General features: G+C 34.6%; 2 protein-coding genes across 4 annotated transcripts in view; one reads left to right on the forward strand and one right to left on the reverse strand.

The window, feature by feature from the left end:
- Positions 1-24544, forward strand: part of GALNTL6 (polypeptide N-acetylgalactosaminyltransferase like 6) — a 1235992-nt gene that overhangs the window by 725504 nt on the left and 485944 nt on the right. The gene's annotated exons all lie outside the window — the stretch shown is intronic.
- LOC100980338 (AP-3 complex subunit sigma-1) lies at positions 22375-23471 on the reverse strand. The gene has a single exon (XM_003823416.6). It carries the CDS (start codon positions 23438-23440, stop codon positions 22859-22861), a length of 582 nt encoding a protein of 193 aa, XP_003823464.1. The 5' UTR covers positions 23441-23471; the 3' UTR covers positions 22375-22858.

Genomic DNA, 24544 nt, shown 5'->3' on the forward strand with positions numbered 1-24544 from the left:
TGGTTCCACATCTCTGCTATGAGTTGTGGTTCTCAAGGGTCCTGTTTATCTTCTTTGACTCTCCCAATCCAAACTTCCTACCCATTATAAATATTCTCATCTGCCACCTGCTACAGTCCTCATCCAAACTCTCCTGTTAACCTGCACGGTGGGGAGGTATGCTGGAAGAAAAGAACAATTAAATAAACAAATAGGGTCACTTTTTAAGGAGCAGTTTACATTCCTTCCTTCTCCTTTCATACATATATATTATTTGTCTTCCTCTTCTTCTAAGGAGAAGAGGGCTTAAGGAAAATACAATTACTTTTTTTCTCCAGAGGATTCTTTTGGTATTTAAAATAAAGTTCTGGTATTTCAAATGAAGTGGGAATACTTTTGCTTTCCTAGCATGAACAGATCTTAATGACTCTTCAAACATTTCACCTCTACCATATGTACAGTATGAAGGTAAGAGATAACTGTGGAATTGTATGTGTGAAGAAATAAAATCTCAATTGCATATACATAGAGACCTGTGAAATCTAACTAGCCATCTGTTTCATACTACTCAAGAGATTCTAGAGTTTCTTACATTCCTCAGATTTTGATTTATGTTTATTGAATCATGAATTATACTTCTGCAAATTATCCCAGGTTTTTCCCAATGCTTATATCAGTGAATGTATAGTCACAGAGGGAAACTAGAGATTTATGCATGCTTGTATGGTCTACTGTTAAGATATATGTGACATCTTAAACTTTGCTACTTTGCTCCTCCAGTGGATAATTTTAAAAATTCTTTCATATTGGTAACATGATTTATAATAATTTTAGTTCTAAGAAATAAGTATGTAATGGACAACACAGACATTACTAAATGTATAATGGGGTGGGGGGGGGGGGTAACTAAGGCCCCAAAGGTAATATGATATGGCTACAGCAGTTCAGAGTTCCCGAAGCTAGCAAATTGCCTTATTTCTCTACTTTATAATTTATTTCACTCTATAAGAGCTGTGAAGAAAAAAGGTGAAGATCCGTAGGTAAGAGAAAGTGAGTGAATTTCAGTGTTGCTAACTATAGCACCAGAAAATAGACATTTTAAAAGCTCAGCCACTCCTCACTTCAATCCACCTTCCACACGGTTACCAAATTATCTTCCTGATTAACCACCATGGTTCTGTTGCATCCCAGAATCCTTGTGTGGATTTCTATAGCCTGTACAATGAGGTCCTAAGCAAGCATGGAAAGGCAAGCCTTCTAAAATTCTTCTCTTATCCTTCTGGCACTTAAAACACTGCCTTTTCACTGTAATCATTTGCCCTCTGTTTATTTCCCCTGTTTAGTTTAAACACTTGGGAAGCAGGACCTGCTCAGATCCAGCACGGTGCCAGCACGTTGTAGGCCTTTGCTAAAAGCATGGTGAATGGATGAATGAATAAATCAATGAATCAGTTTATATACTGACTTTTATTAACTCTGACAGATGTATAATAAAAGCTTTTTCCCTAAACTGTTTAAGGAGATGCCTGTGGCCTATATATTGAGTGACAGAAGGGCCAACCTTTTTGGTAACAAACTAGGCAAAAGAATGAGACAAGATATGCAACTTACTCGTTTAGAATAGGCTTATTACAATAGCAATCATGAAAAAAATAATAGTGCTTACTTACTATTTATTAAGTGCCTACAATGTGCTAAGGTGTTATTTTGAATATGTTTTAAATACATGTGTATATATAAATATGTATGTATACACAGACTTCTGCACACACATGTACATAATGCCACAACACTATGGGGAAAGAGGTATAGGCTGCATTTTATGGATGACAAAACCGAGTCTCCCAGAAGTTAAATAACTTACTCCCCCATTACCACTCGGGAGAGAAGAAATTTTTAATGTGATAAAATTAGTAAGTTCACATGCCATAACAGAGCTGTGTTTTACAAGAGGACAGATTTACTTATCTATTTAACAACTTTTATTGAGGTCCTACAGTATTCTAGCAGCTATGCTAGTTGAAGGGATATGATGTTGACAAAATAGTGATCAAATTTCTACCTGCACAATGTTGACTATTCCCATGATAGTTATACTAAAAGTCCAGACTCTACCACTGTGCAATATATGCAAGAAATCTGCACTTATACCCTCTAAATCTATAAAAAATAATAAATAAATACACAAGTTTAAAAAAAAAAAAAAAGACTGCTATACCTGCAAAAATCACTGGGACTTAGAGTAGCCATGATTGTTTCTTCTTGCCTTCCAACCATGATAAGTAGACCTGGAAAAGGACTGTCTTCTAGGAGTAGATGCCATCCGTATCTCTCTTTCTTTTCCATTTCCTTTACACATGCCACTTCTTTGCTAAGTTAAACATGATGTGATTTGCAAAACCGAGTCCCTTAGATTCAAGTGTGTTAGAAGCAGGAGGCTTCATTTCGGACTCAGGGCCTTATTAGAGTTTTTCAACTCCGCTATATATATATATATATGTATAATTGTAAAATATACACAACATTAAATGTATCTTCTCAATAATTTTTAAGCGTACAGTTCAGTGGCATGAAGCACACTCACACTGTTGTGCAGTCATCACCCATCCGTGACCAGAGCTCTTTTCATGTTGTGAAACTGAAACTCTATGCGTTCAACAATAGCGCCCCAAGCTCACTTTCCCCCAGCTCCTGGCAGCCACCATTCTACCCTCAGTCTCTAAGAATTTGACTACTCTAGTTATCAACAAAACTATTATAGGAAAGTCATCTGTCAGTGAACACTAGTGGTTTATTTGGCTGTTGTCAAATCTTTAAGATGTTTCCCATTGGGAATCAGTTGCCTCAAAGGGGTGGGAGGTGTGAGCAGCGGTTAGAATGCAGGCCTTGAAGGTGGGTCCCTGCCTATAATGCCATCATCATAGCACCAGAATGGAAACTCTGATTCCATACCAATATTGATAGAATTGGTTTCAGACCTATCAGACTGATGCAAGCCAGGGCTTGAGTCAATATAAAGTTGTCTTGTTTTGGGGTGCTCATCTATTTTGAGCAGATTTTTCTTGAATAAACCCAATTTGATCTTCAAAAGACCAACCCTTCTGCCACTCTCTATGGGCCACAGGCACACTCCCAAAGAATATATAGCTGGGGGAGGGAAGCATATTTTAATTATGAAGTCGACCCAAAGCATATATGTACATTGATTCATTGATTTCTTTTTTATACCTGCAATACCATGTGAAAAGTTCATGAGTAACTCAGAAACCTTTAGATCATTTTTTTTCCTCCTGAAGACAATCTCACTTACTTCCTCTTATTCTGTAGAACTAATGATGTGACCTGATCTCTTTATGACTTTTTTATTAAATTTAACTATAAAAATTTCAAATGTTAATGGCTGTGACCCTATAGATTTTTCTCTCCTTCGCAACGCTGATAGAAATATAACTTTTCATTCAGGGAATCTATATTTCTGCTCTGCCTCTCAGTGTTTAAGCCAGCTGCCCACTGTGCTAAGTCAACCTTCCCAGAAGCTAATCTGTCATTCTCAAGTGGCCTTGCTTCTGAAATTGGTTTGATGCTCTAGCAGTAAAGAGCCCCAGTGGTAGTGCAAGCTGTACAGTTTAACAACCACTCCGGGTGGGGCTTGTCCGATTGCCATGGAAACTATGACTTTGTATGTCTGCTCTGGAGACAAGAAAGACAAATGACTTGTGTATTAATCTATTGAGGATGTGAGGATCCCAGATAAAATGAGTCCTACAGAACACGGAGAAGGTTCTATAAATTAATGGTGTGGGTTTTTGGGTTTTGGTTTTAGGTTTTAATATATCGATGTCAATGAAGGGTCAAAAGAATTATGTCTCCACCTGACAGCTTTCCTGGAGAAGTATTTGCTTTATATTTTTATAAAAACTCTTTGATTTTAGCCATAAATGTAAAAGATAAACATAACATTCTGCAAGACCTTCACCACTCCAGGTGATATGTGGCTGTTGAAGGAAGGTACTGCACATTTACATACCAAAATGAGGCTATTAGGGGACAAGTCACTTGTTTATTTAAGAGAATGAAGGTCAGGACAATTATATTAACATGATTCTCATAGGAATGCACATTGTCAATGTTAACAAATGGTTTTAAGCTAAAGCCCCTGGTACATGGTATGTGGTTTAATTTTAGTTGTATAAACATTAGAGCAATCTAAAGTTTAAATTACATTTTAGTTATAGACTCCATTATCCAGGAAAATGTAATTTTAGCCTCTATAAATATGAACAAAAATCAAATCTAATGATTGCTTTCATATTTATAACATCCTTTCCTAAGTTCACATTGCCCAGCTAAGACAACACCGTAGAACAAATGTAAAGAGCAACTAATTAGATCTTACCCATTTTCCAGTTTATGTTTAGATTTAGTCTTCTAAGTGTTTTCAGAAAGTAGTATCAGAAAAATGTAAACAACAAAAAAACTGAAGATCTCTACATCTTTTTGTATGTATATGTTTTTCCAATAAAATGTAAATAATAATCAGGATTTTTTTCAGGCCCCTTTTAAAACAATATTTTATGCTATAAAATCTTAATGTTGTTTCTCGATTATTTCAATCACTATTTAAGTAGATACTGAAGTACTAGGTAAATGTTTTTGTTTTGTTTGTTATTTATATTGTATTTTAATTTTTAAGCCAATATTATTGAAATATAATTTTCCCTTTGAGATGTATAGTTCCAGGTATTTCGACCAATGCCCATAGTCATGTATCCAGCAACATTAACATATGGAATATTTGCATGGTGCCAAAATGTTTCTTTGTGCCTCTTTGTAGTCAATTCCTTTTCCCAACTCCCAGTCCCTGGCAATAACTTGCATCGTTTTTATCTTTGGGCTGTTATTGAAGGGAGTGTTGTGGTCAGTAGATTGCAGGCCTGGAAAGTAGCATATAAGAGAGCACATAAATGATTTTTGTATCCTACATTTTTCTGACACTCCTACCACATTGTACTGCAAAGCAATTTAAACTTCCTAACCCTAGTTTCTCTAGGAGACTGCCTACTGCCTAACGTGTGCCTTTTGACCTAACTTCACTTGTGTTACCTTAAGTATGTCATTTAACTTTGTTGTCATTATCTCATATGAGATCAATTACTAAGTGATATCTAAAATTTAAAAGTGTTTAATTTTAATTTAATGTAGAATCTAACTTTTAAAGGAAATTCTAAAAGTTCTGTAGGTTGTTTTTCCTCTACCTACCACAATGCAATTTAAAAAAAAAAATTACAAAATGTTGCTTGTTTTCTCTATGTCTTCATCTCCAAAATGTTCTCTTCACAGTAATGCACCCAAGCTAGTTCTGAGTAATCAATTTTTTAAACAATATTACAAATCTATTTTTAAGTACAAAAGTATTGTAATTGGGCTAAAAAACAAATAGCACACTGTAAATGCTAAAAATCAAAGTGCCTGTCTCACCCTTTCTTACCTTCCACCCCTAGACAATACAAATGTTAAGAGTTCAACAAGCATTCTGCCAGCCTTTCCATTTATAAATAACATTTTTAAATAAAAACAATGCAAAAATGAGAGAGAAATCTATAAATTGCTCTTTATCACAAATATCTTTCCGTGTCAGTAATATAACTTCCTTTATTCTCCACTGGATAGTTTTCCACAGTAAAGTTTCATCATAATTAACATTGAAGCAGTGATGAACATGCAGGTTGCTTCAATTTTTTCTCATATGTATATCTTGCATATATTTATCACAAATATACATATATTTTTCTCATATATACATATATAGTTGTACAATTACATGGCTATTTCTTATAGTAAAGATTTCAGGAGGTAAGATTGTTGGGACAAATTATCTGTGCATTTGAAATGTTGATAGCACATTCGTTTGCCATCCAAAACGAATATTCATTATAGTCCCATTGATAGTGTGAGAGTTCCTGCTTTCTCATACCCTCACCACAAAGGATATCATCAATTCTTTTAATTATAGTCAGTCTGATAGGGAAAATATAGTGCATCATTGTTATTTAAAGTTATAGTTTCCTCGTTAGTGAGTTTGAGCATCTGTTTAGAAGTTTGTTAGAGATTTATATTTACTCTTCTGTGAAGGTTCAGGATATAGTCAGTGCCTGGTTATGTTGCTTGGGTTGTCAGTCTTTTTACCATTGATGTGAAGGATCACTTTGCGTTTTAGGCAAATTAGCTCTAAATTTTAAACTGCAAATTGCAATTTAAAATTTATTTTATTTTATTTTAGAGACAGGATCTTGCTCTATCACTCAGGCTAGAATGCAGTAGTGTGATTATAGCTCACTGCAGCCTCAAACTCCTGGGCTCCAGCCATCCCCCAGCCTCAGCCTCTCATGTACATAGCACTACGGGTGTACGTCACCATGCCCAGCTCCTTGCAAATATTTTCTCTGAATTTACCTTTATCTTTAATTTTATTCAAGTATCAAAGACTGAATTGTTCATGTTTTTTCAAGAATAGTGGTTCCCAAATCATCTACAGATTAGGTTTACCAAGGAGCTTTTATAAAAAGACTACAGTCTGAGCCCCCACAAATTTAGGTTTAATTGATTGAGGTGACATTGAAACATAGTCCCGCAGGAGATACTAAACTGTGGACAGGGTTGAGAACTTCTTATTGGGCATACAAATCACTTGGGGATTTGGTTAGAGTGAAGACTGAGAACTGATACTTCTAATTTACTCTAGGAGATGTGCATGCTACTGATCTATAGCACATACTTTGAATAGCAAGGATTTAGAGTGTCTGATTTTGGTTTTTGGTTAAGAAGACTTTCCTTACTTTGGATTATAAAACGTTTTTTCTTCTATGTTTTGTTCTAGTATGTTCTATCATTTTAATTGAAATTATAAATATTTACTTTATTTTCTAAGAATAAGTTAGGAATCTAATTCTATTCTTTTAAATCAAACTCCAACCAATTACACCCCATTGATTAGGTACATGTAAAAATTTTGATATAATTTCAGAGTAACATAATATATTTGTATTGTTCTTTTAAACGTCTTCAGAAAATTCACATATTGACAAAAGTAGAATATTTTTAAAATAATATAAATAAATTTTAAGATCATAAAATTCATCTTTCTGTCCATTTGATCTTTAAATTTCAAATATGTTTATGCTAACAATGTAAATACGACTTAAAATTAAAAACCAAATTCCTGAAAAAGAAGAATGGAGGATGTGATCAGTATGTCAGTTTCCATCTTTATCAATGTTTGTGGACACTCCATAGGATACAGCAACAACCTCAGTCTGTAACAGTAATTTGGTAGGAGGAATGCTATTGTTTGGAAGAATATACTACCAACATAAACTAGCTTCTGCTAAGCTCAGGGTACAAAATCTTTCTTTTAACATTGTAATAAAACACCTATACAACTGAGGATTTTCAAATACCTATATGAGGATGTTGATGATGTTGATATCTACAAGGTAAACAATGGGGGTGTTTTATGCAAAGATAATTTAAGGTACTCAATTCATGCAAGAATGTAAAGAAAAATTCAAATGTGCAAGAGTTTAACCCAAGCTGATAAGTCAGGAGTATAAAAAGAAATGAAAACTGAAATAAGAAAGTCTTATAACTTTCATTAAATTATCTCACTATGTAAATACTTTTTCTAAAGAGATAAATGATTACTGAATAAATGAGCTGTACCCCAGAATAAATTTTACTAATTTAGCCTCGCTACTTTCCATTATGATATCCTAGTAGAAATAAATTTTCGTTGAATAATCTAGCCCTTGGGAACTCAATAGATACGTATCTTTTTCTCTGTGAAGTCACAGCTCATTTAATGAAATTGGCCACCAACGCCCAGTTACATCTTTCATGCATTTTTAATGAAATGTAATTTCTTGAGCTAGAGATTCAAAGAATCTCGTTTTGCATCTAAAATTATGGTCTTCAAAGTTTTGGTAGCTAAATCGGAAAGTTCTATAGCCCAAGATTCTTGTTATTAAAAGAACAATGACTTTGAATTGCCAGTGCAAATATATATTTTTTCTGCTGAACTAGAAATATCATTCTTTAAAAAGCCATGAAAAATAAAAGTCAATGCTGAAGGTATTTAATTATATATAACCTTTAGTTAATAAGAAACCAATGTTTGTTTTGCTAAAACATAAAGTCCAAATTTCGTGATTGTTTTGCTTGTTTGTTTAATAGCAAACATTGAAAGACAAAATACATTTTTAGGATCAAAACATGTCTACCCGCTCTATATACTAGGTCATGCACAAATTGTTTTTCTAAAGGTATCAATTATCCCTTCTTAAAAACTTACGTGTGAGAGTTAATCTTAAAAGTCAATGTTAAAAGGGTTTTTTTTTAAATTCTATATTGCTTTTTCCTGTAGGGTTACTGATAACTAATATCAACAGGAGAATATCGTTATATTAGGTTGGTGCAAAAGTAATTGCAGTAAAAAAAAAAAAAGGTAAAAACCGCAATTACTTTCAGATGCTAATAACTCTCAGATGCTCTTAAATTATCAAGTACCTTTTCTCTCAAGTTATCTTAGGTATGGTTAGATTAAATACACATCACCAAAGTGTATAGCTATAGTGTATTTTATATACCCAAGTGTTTGTCTTCAGAGTAGTCCTCAGAGAAAACTGCCATCATCTGTATTGAACATGTGTTCTCTAGTCCTTCCATATTTGTTAATGATTATATATTTTTGTATATACCAAGCTAAATCATATGAAATTGCCAATATTTGGTTTTCTGGCCTATACAATTAGAAGTTGAATATGGTTCAAACCCAATATTTATGCTTTGGGTGTGAATTACTAGTTTCTTCCAAGACACTTGATCCTGGGCCATGGGAATATGTTTAGCTTCTTCAAATTGACTTGAACAGCCTCACCTGAAATAAAGCCTTTCTTTTCTGGACATTTCCAGGAAAAGCCAGTCTTGCTATTTCTTGAATAGAGTGAACTGTTGCAAGTAAACTGGATAAGAACTGTTATCTGACTCTGACTTATTTTAGTTTAATCCAGCTGCCAGTTGTTCATAAAAGTCTCTTGGGACCTATGTAGATTCTTCACTTATTAGATTAACACTATATTTTCATGAAAAAATAGTCTTTTCACTTAAAATGAGGAGTTAAATTTTGCCTTAAAATCTGAACTCCTGTTAGTAATATCATGTTCATACATTTCCTAATTGTATTCTGAATCACAAAAATGAATAATTCTGATTCATCATAACACAAATTAAATGCTTATATTAACAATATTTTCCTGCACATACAATATATTATTAAATAGAATTTACTTAGTATGGGAGACTTTGCAACATATCTCTTATCTCCTTTCCATTTGCCTTATTATGATATTTTGTTAGAAATTTTGGCCGGCCACAGGGATTCATGCCTGTAATCTCAGTGCTTTGGGAGGCAAGGGTGGAAGGATCTCTTGAGGCCAGGAGTTTGAGACTATCCTGGACAACATAGCAAGATCCCATCTCTACAAAAAAATTAGCCAGGCATGGTGGCATGCACCTGTATGTAGCAGGAGGATCTCTTGAGCCCAGGATTCTACATTACAGTGACTATGATTGGATCCCTGCACTCCAGCCTGGGCAACAAGTGAACCTGTCTCAAAAAAGGAAAGAAAAGAAAACAAAAAGTACCAGCTTGGGCTCAGCATCTGATTCTTGCCTTGGCCTTGTTCCAATTGCCATTGCCTTCAACAAGAGCATTTATCATTTCCCAATTCTAACTCCCACCCCAACTGTATATTCTAACTGACCCATGGATTCTTTCAATATTGGAAACTATGTAAGATTAAGTTTACCTCATTGATATATTTCTCATTAAAGCATTGCATGCATTTCCTCACATTCTCATGAACTATATTGGTGAATTGGTATGGTAACGGTGCAAATTAGTTTTGCCTTTTTCCTTTATAAGTGGACATTGGTTTCTAAAATAATTCTACCAGGAGCTAGAATTATTGGCAGACTCAAATCATAAAACTTTTTGTTAGTTTCTCAAATTAAAATATTTTGAAGGTTTTATTTAAAATTTTAATTGAAGTATAACATATGTAAAAGACTGGCACAATTGTAAGGATTCATCTCAATGAATTGTCATGTGGTAACCCATACCCAAGAAAAGAGACATAATATTAGTAGCTACCATGAGGCCCTACTTTCTCCTCCCCCACTAGAAAGAGTTACTTTTACTTCTAACACCAGAGATCAGATTTTCTGATTTTAAGATTTATGTAGTTGAAATTACACTGTCTAAGTTCTTTTATTGCATCTTTTCCTCAACATTGTGGTTATAAGAGTCATCCATATCACTGGGTGCAGCTGTAATGCCTCCGTTCTCATTGCCCTCATACAAATCCATTGTATGGACATTGTGCAATTTGTCCATTCTACTACTAATGAAAATCTGAGTGGTTCCCAGGTCTTGGCTCTTATAAATAATGCCACTATGATCACCATATAATTTATTTTGGTGCTTATTTCTGGAATTACTAAATTTTAGGATATAGCTATATCAATTTAGTAGGTAACAGTTACCAACAAGTTGTTCAAAATAGGTGTCGCAATTTACATTCACACTAGCAATGTCTGATAATTCCACCTGCTCCAGATCCTCACCTCACCTTACCAGTCTTACTTAATTTAGTTATCTTTGCAGGTGTACAATAGCACATAGCTTTTAATGTTGATTTTGTTTTATTGATTATCAATAAGTGTGAACAACTTTTTAATTGGCCATAGCAGGAATTCATCAATTTTTAAAAATCTATCAACTTAATGCCTTTAAATAATGAAATATTGTAGACTCACCAACATTGTTTCAGAAGTTCTAATAGTCTACCTGTAGAAGTATAAGAAAGTACAATATAAAATCTTGTATCTATACATCTGGAATATTGCTATTTGAGAACACTAAGAATTTCTAGGTAACTCTAGCATGTGCCATGAATTACTCTAAGAACTTTACAGAAACTAAGTGGTTTAATTTTCATGAGACTCACAGGAGTCTAATACAATTGTTATCTCAATTCTACAAATGAAGAAACTGAGGTACAGAAACAGGGACATAACTTGCCCCTGCTCACACATTAAATAAGTGACATACACAGCGTCCCCATGCTGTGAGGCCTCTCCAAGTTTTATTTAAAACATTAGAAAGTAGAGTAGAATAATACATATTGATGTATTTTTTAGAATAATAATTACAAATAGAGTAAGTTTGAAATAATATTGAAGATTTACCCTATATTTAACATTCCCTAAATGCAAAAAAAAATTCTGTGTTGCTGAAGCAAAATACAACCCAAGCTGATGATGAATTTCATAAAAGACTGAGATAAACAAATATATTTTAAAAGAATTTTTAACTCTAAGATTGGGTAACTCTTTCTACATTAGTGTAATGAGAATAGTGAACCTTTGAAATGAGTGAAAAATATGGAAAATGTTAATGATCTTGAGTTGCACATATTTTGCTTTATGAGCAACATTTCTGGTTGCTAAATGCTAACTATATTATGCACAGTGTACGACGTGGGTGAGTTAATGTTGCTAGGGAACTTTTAGTGTCTAGATTGCTTTGTTTTTGTGTATTTAAATTTGCAAACTCAACATTATGTTAGGATACCTTCTGGCATTTAATTAGGTTCCATTCCATGATTTTAAACTTAAATGTGCCTTAATGTGGAAGATTTTGTTATTTCCATCTTCCATTCCATTTCTTGTTCCTAGTGGTTATAATCATAATATAGTGAAATAGGGTACTTAGCGTTTCCTAGTAGACCTGAGTACAAAATATTTTTAGAACATCTTTAAACATTTTTGTGAATGTACTTTTTTCCTTCTAGGTAGGAGATCTTCCTGTTTATGGGTCCATGATAATCAGTCTCCAGGAGAGGGGAGTTTTGGATGCCATGAAATATCCATACTAAAAAAAATGAAGTCCTTAAATTAACAAGAGAAGGGTCTCTCCCCATGTGACAGGCATACACTTTAGCCCCCTAACTAGGGTTGCCCGATTTAGCAAATAAATAAACAAACAAGACATCCAGTTAAATATCAATTTTGAATAACATTTTTAAGTATAATATGTTCCAAATATTGCATGAAACATACTTACATAAAAAATTATGAGTTGGTTTTCTTAAATTCAAATGTAACTGGCCATTCAGTATTTTATCTGGTAACTCTGTACCCTGAAAGAGATAATGAGAAGATCACATGAAGTCAACTATTGCTACAATTCTCCTAAAATGTTTTCTGCATTATAGAAACAGCAAGAAATAAACATCACCATTTAGGATCAGCAATGCCTGCTAGACCCACACCAAAAAAAATAAAAAAGAAGAAGAAAGAAAAAAAATTACTGATTACTAGACATAAGGATGGTTTAAAGGGAGAATTTGAGCAATAAAGAGATAATAAACCCTTGAACTTGGGAACACACAGAACTATGTAAGCTCTATGGAACAACCTGGCATGCTTCCAAAATACTAGGCCATTGGACTAGACTATTAGGAAGTAGAATGTCAAATGTCTTTTTCTATTATAGAGATTTAATTCAACCCATGAATATTTATCCAGCATGCATTTCCCAAACTGTTCTCCATAGAACATGAATGTTCAGTAAGATATTAATAGATGCTCCTTGAAAAAGTATTTGAAAGTCAAAAACTTATGTAACCCTTTCGTTGCATTTTCCCTGCTGTAGCATAATCAATGGGAGCCTATCTTAGGAGTTGTAAGGAAAAATTGCATGAGTTCAAGTTCTGGTCAAGCAATGTGAGACATCAGGCAAGTCATTTAACCATCACGTACCTTTGTTTCTTCATCTGTCAAGTGAAAGTACTTATAGTAGTTTCCTCATACATTAAAATATTAAGCCTTTTAGAAGAAAACATAGGAGACCTTGGGGCTGGCAAATGTATCTCTTAGATATGACACAGAAAAACTAACCAGGAGAGAAAAAAATTGATCAGTTGGGCTTCCTCAAGATTAAAAATGCCTGTTCATCAGAAGTTACCATTAATAAAATGAAATGCAAGGCACAGACTGGGAGAAAATATTTGCAATACTTATATCCAGCTGAAAAATTTATCCTGAATATATAAAGAATTATTTCAACTCACTAATAAGAGGACAAAATACCTGAATAATGTACAAAAGACTTGAACAGAAACTTCATAAGGAAGATATACAAATGGTCAATAAACATATGAAAAATTACTCAATACCATTAGTCATCATGAAATGGGAAATTAAAGCCATTATGAAATACTACTACATAAATTCTAGAATGGCTGACATTTAAAAAGACTTTCCAATACCAATTCTTGACAATGATATGAAACATCTGGCAATTTCATACATTGCTGATTAGAGCATAAAATGTTATAGCCACATTAGAAAAAGAAATCTAAGTGTTTTTTTTAAGATGTTAAGCATATATCTACCTATGACCCAGAAAATTGATTTCTAGATATATATCAAGAAAAATTAAAACATATTCACATCAAAAATTTGTACAGGAATAGTTATAGAAGCATAAATAATAAAACCCCCAAACTGGAAACAACCCAAATGTCCATCAACAGAAAAACAGGTAAGTAAATCACAGTATGTTCATATAATGCAATACTACTAAACAATATAAAATAATGGAATGATGATATATCCAGAAACACTGATGATACTTGTAGATATTATGCTATGCAAAAATGCATTTATGTGAAGGTCCAGAACAGGCAAGAACTAAATTATGAAGGAAAACAGAATCATCGTTGCCATTTGTGTGGGCAAGTGTGAAAAATGACAGGAGAACAGCATGAACAAACTTCAAACCTACCAGATAAAGAAAATATCCTATATTTTGAAAAAGGTGTAAGTTAAATGAGGGGTTATAAACTGAATTGTGTTCCTGTAAAATTCATATATTGAAGCTCTAAACCCCACTGTGACTATATTTGGAGACAAGTCCTTTAAAATAGTAATTATGGTTAAAGGAGGTCACAAAAGTGAGCTCCTAGTCCAATAAGACTGGTGTCCTTACAAGAAGAGGAAGAGACAGCAGGGATGTGTGTGCACAGAAAAAAGATGATGTGAGGATACAGAGAGAAGGTGGCCATCTGTAAGCCAGTGAGAGAGACCTCAGCAGAAACCAACACCGTGGGCAACTTGATCTTGGACTTTTAGCCTCCAGAACTGTGAGGTAATACATTTATGTTGTTTAAGCCACCGAGTCTGTGCTATTTTTGTATAACCATCCTAGCAAACTAACATAGGGAGTATATGCTTGTCAAAACTTATCAAGCTCCATATACAAGATTGATTGTTTCAATGTGTGTAAGTTATATTTCAACATCAAAAAAATAGAAAAGAGTGGCCATTATCTCATACGTCGGTTGCCGAAAGTATAAGTTGATCAAAACTATTTCACATCTTTGGGTTCCCTAAAATAAAGTTTAAGTTTGGGGAAAAGCCTGGGATGGAAATGCTTCCAAATCCCACCCTCCGGTGCCATTTGTTTGTTCAGTGCTTTTTGTCATGGAGTAAAATCAAACAAATTGTTTGAGCTTTTAGAATTAAAAGATTTACATAAAATTTCCTGAGATATAAGTGGTAAGGATGATGATAATGATAATGGATTTTTTTTTTTTTTTTTGAGACGGAGTCTCGCTCTGTCACCCAGGCTGGAGTGCAGTGGCGCGATCTCGGCTCACTGCAACCTCCACCTCCCAGGTTCACGCCGTTCTCCTGCCCCAGCCTCCCCAGTAGCTGAGACCACAGGCACCCGCCACCATGCCCGGCTAATTTTTTGTATTTTTAGTAGAGACGGGGTTTCACCATGTTAGCCAGGATGGTCTTGATCTCCTGATCTCGTGATCCACCCACCTCGGCCTCCCAAAGTGCTGGGATTAGATGATGGATTTAAAGCAGTTTGAGAACATGTGATAATTAAGTCATAGAATTTTATGGATGCCTCTTACTCCCAGGTAGTAGAGAGTGCTACATTTCCAAATGGATGAAGAGCCAGATAATTTTTTTGCCATATCAAGACCAGGCATTTTTCAGACGTTATCATGCTGAAATGTAACTCTTCTCTGAATACATCATAATCCGGATTAAAATTTCTACCATCTATAAATCTTACCATTAGGCCGCATAGTTTATTTGTGATCATGAATACTGTTCCTTTGAATCTTCACTTTGCAGTGTAGTATTTTTCATATAGTAAACTCTGAGTTTTCTAAGAAGTCTGAGATCTTTATTCTTATTGAGTCTGGTTCCTAGTCATTGAGATATCAGCATTAGGATAAAAAATAGTGGCTAAAAGTAATTATTCCAAGTGACTAAAAAATTCTGCCTAAATATAATGTGTTGAATTTTAATAAACATATTATCATGGCAATGGCAATAATTTATTTCTTTTCTCTACCCACCCCTAAAATGGCCCCATGATCTATAGTTGATACCAATTCATTTCTTAGAAATATGTTATGCTTTACATAAGAAATAAATTTTGCTATTCAAACATGATAAAATATAAGACAATTAATTCCAGGCTCATCCAAAATCAACAAATCTATCTGTTCCAATTTGTAATTAATGTTCAACTTGCATCCTGATATTAGCAAAGTTTTGTGTTTATTAAAATAAGAGAGTGAAGATGAAGTCATTAAAAGTTCAGATTCAATTCAGTAGATCTGTTAGAGATTCTTAAGAGATAGTTCTTGCATACCCTGAAACTCTTAGTTTAAAAGAAGCAGAAGTGAGGTGGCCAAGCGTGCCGGTTCACGGCTGTAGCTCCAGCACTTTAGGAGGTTTAGGCGAGATCACTGGAGGCCAGCAGTTCAAAACCAGCCTGGTCACCATAGGGAGACCTCATCTCTGCAAAATAAAAATTAAGCAAAAAAAAAGAAAAAAAAATTAGCAGGGCGTGATGGTGCACACCTATAGTCCCACCTACTTGGGAAGGTAAGGCAGGAGGATCACTTGAGCCCAGGAGTTTAATGAGCCATGAGCCACCACTGCATTCCAACTTGGGTGACGAAGTGAGACTGTCTCAAAAAAAAAAAGCAGAAATTTTTACTGGCAACATTTGCAGAAGGTTGTGGGTTGGATAGCATAACCAGAGCACATCAATATTAAACTCACATGTAGCCACTCTATGCATATAGAATTCATTCACAGATATTCTTATACTTGACATTCCTGGGTAATTGAAGTCTGAGATTTTTTGTTGTTGTTGTTATTTTTTGTTCTGTTTCATTTTTCTCCATTAAAAATATGATTGTACCCATGATAGAATCAAGTGATAGCAAAATGACTAATAACAGTAAAGGAGTTTTGTTAAATCTTTATGGAAATAAAGCTGATAAAATATTTCACATATAAATAATTGAAATGAACTGAGCACTTACATGGTCCTGCATATGCTCCTCATCCCTTCTGAGCCCTAACTTCTTTTAATCTTTTGTGACATAGATACTATTATTAACATCATTTCACAGATAAGAAAATTTAAGCACATAAGTTAAAAAATATTGCCCAAGTTCACACAGCTGATGAGTGGAAGAAGCCAGATCTGAACCTCGGCAACCTGCTTCCTAAGTCTGCGCTCCTAATCCTTACCCCCTGTTCTTTAACTGGGTTAATTTTTATCTGTTAGAGCATACATGTTTAAGAAGGTAGAAACACCAGTGATTAATTTACTCAACCAACATTTCTTAGGCAATACCTGTCATGTTTTAAGTATTATTTGTTTTAATTATTTAGTAATTATATTATTAAAAAACCATTCCAATAATACCACCCCAAGTCTTCTAGCTAATTTGGGCCACCTCTCCAGACAGCCTGGCTGTGACACTCAGTCAGAAAAAGTTTTCTATGAAAGAAATGCTATACTGTTTCCTCCGTCAATATGTTAATATGCTGGTTCTCAAAAACTTGCTGCATTTTCAGGTCACCTGGGAAGCCTCTTAAAATCCCAATGTCCAGGCTTCACAATACACCAATTAAACCACAATCTCTTGAGGTGAGACCCAGGCATCACTATTTTTTTATAGCTCCTCCAGAGATTCATTGTACAGCAAACTTTGAGAACTAGTGTGTGAATATATATTTTTTTAAATTAGCAAACTGTCTGAAATTGTCTCAAGTGCCCAATTACCAACATGAATAGTAATAAGAAGTATAGGTGTTAAATCTCTAGCATTGAGTTCAGGCAAACTGTGATTCAGATCTGGATTTTGCTACTTTATCGCTATGCAACTTTTGGAAAATTACCATTTATGAACCTAAATTTTTTTATCCATAGAGTGGGTATGATGATCACCTCTCTGAATCTTTGTAAGAATTAAAAAGAAGACAAACATGAAGCCAAAATATTCTCCTCCCAGTTGAACACCTCTCCTCTGGTGTTCTAACAACAGCCTCTCCAGCCAGTTGGGCGTATCAACACTCATTAGAAAGTGGTTTGCTTCTGCTGGCAATCTCTGCACTCACCCCCAATTTGGCCTCCAGCTCAAAGGGAAGACAAGCTTTCCTTCTTAATTCACAATAGCATCACACAGAAGAAGCCATTACCATTCAGCAAGAATGTATTGAAGTTTCCAAAATGAAGAGTGACTTACATCTGTTATTAGATGTTATTAGGTTCAGAGCTCACGGGCCCCATCCTGGCCCTGGGCTTCCTCACCAGGCCACCTTTCTGTATAACTCCCCCTTAGTCTCCATGCACAAGGGCCAGCTTAACTTGTACCACTAGAATGGATTGTTCAATGCAGAGATGTGGTGTTGTCCCTCAAAAAATCAGAACACATCTGTCAAGGCTGCTGAATGTCCTATGAGAAGCTGTGCTAAATTCACTCAAACCCTTATCCCGGCCTCTTCTCTGACATAAGGTATCAATCTTGCCTACAAGTCATTCCTGCTGCTCCTGCAAACAATGCTCAGTGATTTGTAATCACGGATCATTCACTGCCTCTGTCTCAGTGTGATCTTCATTTCTCTTCAGCTACAAAAACATTTTGATATACTTCAAAATTTAGAGTAAATCACAGAGTTTGCTACCACCACCACTGTCTAGATAGAATAGAAATGGAAAGGAACAGGATAAAAATAGAGAACTGGGGAAAGTGTACACATGGTTGATCTTAGCCTTGTTTCTCTAACTGTTCATGAGGCTATAGTTAGTATTTATCTCTTCCTTCTTCCACTGTCCATTTTGTGCTCCCATTGCACACTGTGTTCCTATAGCTAACTGGGGTTAATATCGTTGTGGGTTGACCCATACCTTTATTTCTAAAGAATCTGAGCTTTCCGTGATCCTACCTGAATTAGGTTGCTCAAGTGTTTTAATAAAAAGTGTAATTAGAGTGTACATTCCACTCTGCTTTCTCTCTTCTTCCATTCAGTTTAATAGTTTAATTGCTAGACCTGTCAATACTAGGAGACACCCCAAAGGACCTTCTGATTTCCACGCACACTCTTCTTTGTTCCTTTGTGTAGCAGAAACCTTCTCTCCCCCATGATAACCAGGATTAAACACCCTAGGAAACAATAATCCCTGTTATTGCCTACAGGAGCCACGACATGAGAAGCCCAAAATGACCAACTGTCAATCCCGCCTTCACTTCAACGAAACCACTGTGGTATCCCTCATGCGAGCATTAAGAGACTTGAATTTTCAAATCAAAATGAATTTATGCTTCTCACATTTTGAAAAATGTCATAGCTAAAATATCCCTCAGGATATTCTGGTTATCTATAAAATCTTTAAGATTTTCTTTTACTATAATTGTCTTAGTTACTATACTCAAAGATGAGCATGTGCAATGCATTTGATACACCAGAAAGCTAGCACTGAGGTTTTGAAATGCATATTTTAAATAGACAGTAGTTTTAATCTCAAGGCAGCTTTGTATAGTAAGTCAAGGATCACTGTAACAGTCAGACCTATATTCTTGATGCTTTCAAAGAAAATATAACTTATTCAACTTATGATTTAGAGTTCTAGGTCTGTCCATTGACAGGTGAGGTTAATGGAATAATATTGCAGATATTTTTGGAAGACCATTTCTCCAAATATGTTTTTTTTAATTCACCTTATTTCTTAAACATTTAATGCTTTAACAATTGAGAGGAACTTATAGTTCTCAAATGATAAGAGAGATGATAAAAAGCAGACACTTGATTTCAGATTTCCTTAACATTTACAAATATGTTAGTCTTGTAATTACAATCCTGTTTTTAATATTATAGTCTCATGTTATTGTCTAATGATATTTAAATTCCCTTGTGCTTAACTCTGTCTCATTTAGTTTTATTTTCTATTATTAGATCACATTGTGCATTACCCTCTCATGTTTTAAAGAATTCATTACACTTTTATTCTTTAAGAAAATTCTGTAGCTCTATTTCAATTATGTTGCATTCTATTGGTAATCTATACAAGTAATTAATGCTAAAATAAATAATTAATCTCATATTCATAAAAAGTGTCATATTTCTGAGTAGTTGATTTGCCCTATGCATAGTCCAATCACGTTGAGAAGAAAAAAGGTTGAGATATAAATAGCTTATAAAGCACATTTTCCCAGCTCATCTGTAAACTGTTTCTAGTGGGAAAAAGATTCCTTATGTGTGACTAGTTGAAAAGAAACAAATGTAAATGATTAACTCAAAATAAATGTATTTTCTACTGTTCTGTGCCTCCAATTTTTTCTGAAAAAGATATTAAGGCACATTATAAAGATATTTAAAATAAGCATAAGTTTAGAAATTAAAAGCTGAATGGAAGAAGAGAGAAAGCAGAGTGGAATGTATACTCTAATTACCACCTTTGCCCTTGCTACAGGTAAATCCTAAGTTTGACAATGCTGTAATGGCAAACATAAAGAGAAACCAGCTCAATTATATAGTTCTTGGTTTAAAGGGGAAAGATAAAAACAAACTAATTGCATAGGAGAACCAGTATTCTTTGTACTAAATCAGAAAGGTGATCTCTAGTGGGTCCTCTTGAGGAGAATCCAGAGAGACAGAGTCAAGGAATTGAGAACGTCCTCAGCTTTCTCTGAGTAGATGAAACAACGAGTTTCAAGGCACTCTTTTATTCTCATCTTCATGTAGGCAGAGGAAAGTAAATCAAAGGCAATTGCATTAACTATTGTTAAATGGGTGTCTTAGTCCATTCAAACTGCTATAAAAAATACCTTAGATTGGATAATTCATGAACAAAATTTATTTATCTTGGCTGGGATGTTCAAGATCAAGGCCCCAGCAGATTCAGTGTCTGGAGAGGGCCCACCCTGCTCCACAGATGGTGCCTTGTTGCTGTGCTCTCACATGGCAGAAGGGGCAAGGCAATTCCTTTCAACCTCTTTTATAAGGCCACTAATCCCATTTATGAAGGCAAAGATCTCAAAACTTAATCATTTCCCAAAAGGCCCCACCTCTTAATACTGTCACATTGGGTATTAGGTTTTAACATACTAATTTTAAGGGGACACCAATATTCATTCTTTTGTCTTTTTGTGGATAGTTTGTTGAAAGTCTTTAGCATGAAAGTGTTGTTGAAATTTGTCAAATGCTTTTCTGTGTTATTGAGATGATCGTGTGATTTTTATCCTTCATTCTGTTAATGCGATGTATCACATTACTCGATTTGTATATGTTGAAGCAAACTTATGTCTCATTGATAAATCCCACTTGGTCGTGGTCTATGATTCTCTTCATGTGCAGTAGAATTTGGTTTGATTTTCTAGTATTTTGTTGAGGATATTTGCATCTATGTTCATCAGAAATATTGGCATTTAGGTTTCTTTTCTTGTATTGTTTTTGTTTGGCTTCAGTATCATGGTAATGCTGGTTTCATAATTGAGTTTAGAAGTGCTTCCTCTTCTTCAGATTTTTTTAGTAGAGTATGAGAAAGATTGCCGTTAATTCTTCTTTTAATGTTTGGTAGAATTCACCAGTGAGCCATCTGATCCTGAGCTTTTCTTTCTTGGGAGGTTTATGGTTATTGATGCAATGTCCTTCTTCATTATTGGCTTGCTTATACTCTCTATTTCTTCATGATTCAGTGTTGGTAGATTGTGTGGTTCTAGGAATTTATCCATTTCATCTAGAGAGCAAGAGTGATGATACTTATATAAGACAAAATAGTCTTTAAGCCCAAAACTGCCACAAGAGACAAAGAAGGACATTATATATTAATAATTATATGAGGTTTCATTTCATCAGTAAGATATAAAAATTATAAATATATAGTCACTCACCATCAGAACACCTAACTATATAAAATAAATATTGATAAAACTGAATGGAAAAATCAACAGCAATAAACTGATGGTAGGAGACTTAATTCTCTACTTACAAAAATGAATGGAACATTCTGACAGAAAATCAGCAAAGAGAGAGCAGCCTTAAACAACACTGTAGATTTAGTACACCTAACATACAGATACAAAATATACCACCAACAGTATCAGAATACACATTCTTCTCAAAGGCACACAGAACATTATCCAAGATAGATATTCTCTTAGTTCACAAAATAAGTCTTAACACATTTAAGATTGAAACTACACCAAGCATCTTTTCAGACCACATTGGAATGAAACTAGAAACCCACAATAGGTGAAACTCCGGAAAATTGACAAATAAGTGGAAATTAAACAACACACTCATGAACAACCAATGGATCAGAAAAGAAATCAAAATGGAAATTTAAAAAATACCTTGATGTAAATAAAAATGAAAACACAATATACCAAAACTTATAGAATACAGCAAAAGCAATACTGAGGGAAGTTTATAGCAATAAATGCCTGCATTTAAAAAAATCTCAAATAAACAACATAACTTTAAATATCAAGGACCAAGAAAAAGAAAAAAACTACATCCAAAGTTAGTAGATAGAGGGAATAAAAAACATTAAAGCAGGAATAAATAAAATAGAGAATAGGAAAACAACAGAAAAAAATAAATGGAACTAAAAAAATTTTTTAAGATAACAAAATCAGCAAACCTTTAGCTAGACTAGGAAAAAAAAGATTCAAATAAAATCGTAAATGACATTGGAGGTACTGCAACTGACGCCCCAGAAACAAAAGGAATCATAAGAGACCATTATGCACAATTACACACCAATTTCTTATTAAATATCTACTTTTGGTGATCTTTCTTTGCTTCTGACTAACAAGAAAAAGATTCATTTTCAATAACTAGTTTTTTGAAAAAGGCTTCAACAGCACAACTTTTGACACTGTGAAGCTCCTTTTAAAAAAAAAAGAATTCTGTTGTAATACAGAACTTTTTCTTTTTTTTTAGAAGTCCAGTTACCTTGGAGTTTATTTAAACTAAGAGAAAAAAGTCATAATGTTTTCATGCAATACATACTTGGTTCTTTAAATAACAATTGTGTGACATATAGCAGAAGGAATTAAGGAATGCTGCACTTGTGATCCGTACAAAACACCAACATTTTAGGTTGTACATAATTAGAGAAATATCTGAAACACTTTTTAAAACACTGTAGTAGCCAATACATAGAGGCATGCCGTAGGTGGGCACAGGAATGCAGTTTAGAAAAGAAAAAAATATCACATAGGAACTACTCAATTTCTTTAAAATCACTGAGCAAGAACAGCAACATTGAACTTTCATACTGATTTTACACAACTTCTATACAGTACTTTGACTTAAATCCAAGAGCAAAAGTTAAGACTCTCCTCCTCTATTTTTGGTAAACAACTGCATGGTAAACTTAGATGACTCTTCCCCCTGGATTTTACCTGGGAGTGGCCTTTTTACATTTTTATTTAAAAGAGGGCAGGTTTGGCACTTTTATACTGATGTCACCAATGTTAATATTTCTTGGGATCTCAGGAAGATTCATATTCTTTACAGCTGATACAGCACGGGCTGGAGCTCCTGCTAAGCCAGCCTCAGATTTTTCCAGCTTATTTTGTGCATCAATTTGTGTAACAATCTCATTCATATTTGTCTCCAATACCATTCCCCCCATCACCATTTCTGCAAGAATATTGTGAACCTTGTCTACATGGAAAATCAAATCCAGCTCACAGACATTTTCAAAACATTTGTCTAATGTTTCCACAAATACTTGAATTAGATCTAAAATGCCAAGTTCACTTTCTGAAGAATCCACACAGAAGACAAAATATAACGTTGCATAATGTCTATAAATCAGTTTGTTGTCAGATCCTCCAATTAATAATCCTCCTTCTAGGAAATTACAAACATTTTCATCTCTCTTAGATACCAAATGGAAAGTCTCCCTGATGATTTGCTGTTGTGTATCTTCACCGTAGGGCTGGTAGAACTTGGAGAGCCGCGGCTTCCCGTGGTTGTTGAAGATTAGGATCGCCTTGATCATGGCTGTGCCGGGCCGGCCGGGTGGGCACTGGGGGCCAGGCAATACAGAACTTTTTCATACACCTTCCATTCACTTGGGGATGAGGAGAGTTGAGGACATACCTGTAATCAAAGATGTCAGATGCAGCCCCCTAGATAAGCCTGAAAAGTTCATCTTCACTCATTAGTATTTTTTTTTCTCAGAAGCTCAAATATCTTTCTATATAGTCTGGCTTACTTTGGAGAACTCATTTTCATTGTGAGAGGCCTGCAAATATCTGAATTCCAATTGTGGACTGGATTCAAGTCCCTCACAGAGTTTATGGGCCCCATGAAATAATATCAATAGACCTATGTCCTGCTTGTGCCCTGATAGGTAAGCCCTGAGATAGTCTATGATGGAATACTGGTTGATCCAGAATATGTAAAATCCTCTAAGAAAGAAAAAAAATCATACATAATTTCACAAAACAGCTTGCTTATCTCAGACGAGAACCAGCAAACATATCTTTTTCTAATATGTATCAAAAACAACTTTTCTGGTCATAAATACTTCTTGTTGGCCGGGTGTGGTAGCTCATGCCTGTAATCCCAGCACTTTGAAAGTCCAAGGCAGGAGGATCACTTGAGGCCAGGAGTTGGAGACCAGCCTGGCTAACATGGTGAAACCCTGTCTTTATTAAAAATACAAAAATTAACTGGGCATGGTAGCAGGTGCCTGTAATCCCAGCTACTTGGGAAGCTGAGGCACAAGAATTGCTTGAAGCTGGTAGGTAGAAGTTGCAGTAAGCCAAGATCATGCCACTTCACTCTAACCTGGGTGAGATAGTTGGAGACTGTGTCTCAAAAAAAAAATTGTCAAGACATTATATTTTCTATGGGTTGTTTATTGGTGTCTCCACTATGAGTGCCAGAACCTGAATTGAAATTGTTAGTTGGGAGTCATATGGGCCAGATATCTTATTACAAAATTATTTAAACATTTCCTTACTTGATATAGATAACTAAAAATACAAATTCAGGAATTCTTAATTCACACCCAGAAGACTCATATTCAAGTCCTTGATGGTTAATTAAAGAATAATTAATATATTGTATAAAAATCCTATTTTCTGTGCATTTTTTG

This window comes from Pan paniscus, chromosome 3 (assembly GCF_029289425.2).
Source record: "Pan paniscus chromosome 3, NHGRI_mPanPan1-v2.0_pri, whole genome shotgun sequence".
In the NCBI taxonomy this organism is placed as follows: Eukaryota; Metazoa; Chordata; class Mammalia; order Primates; family Hominidae; genus Pan; species Pan paniscus.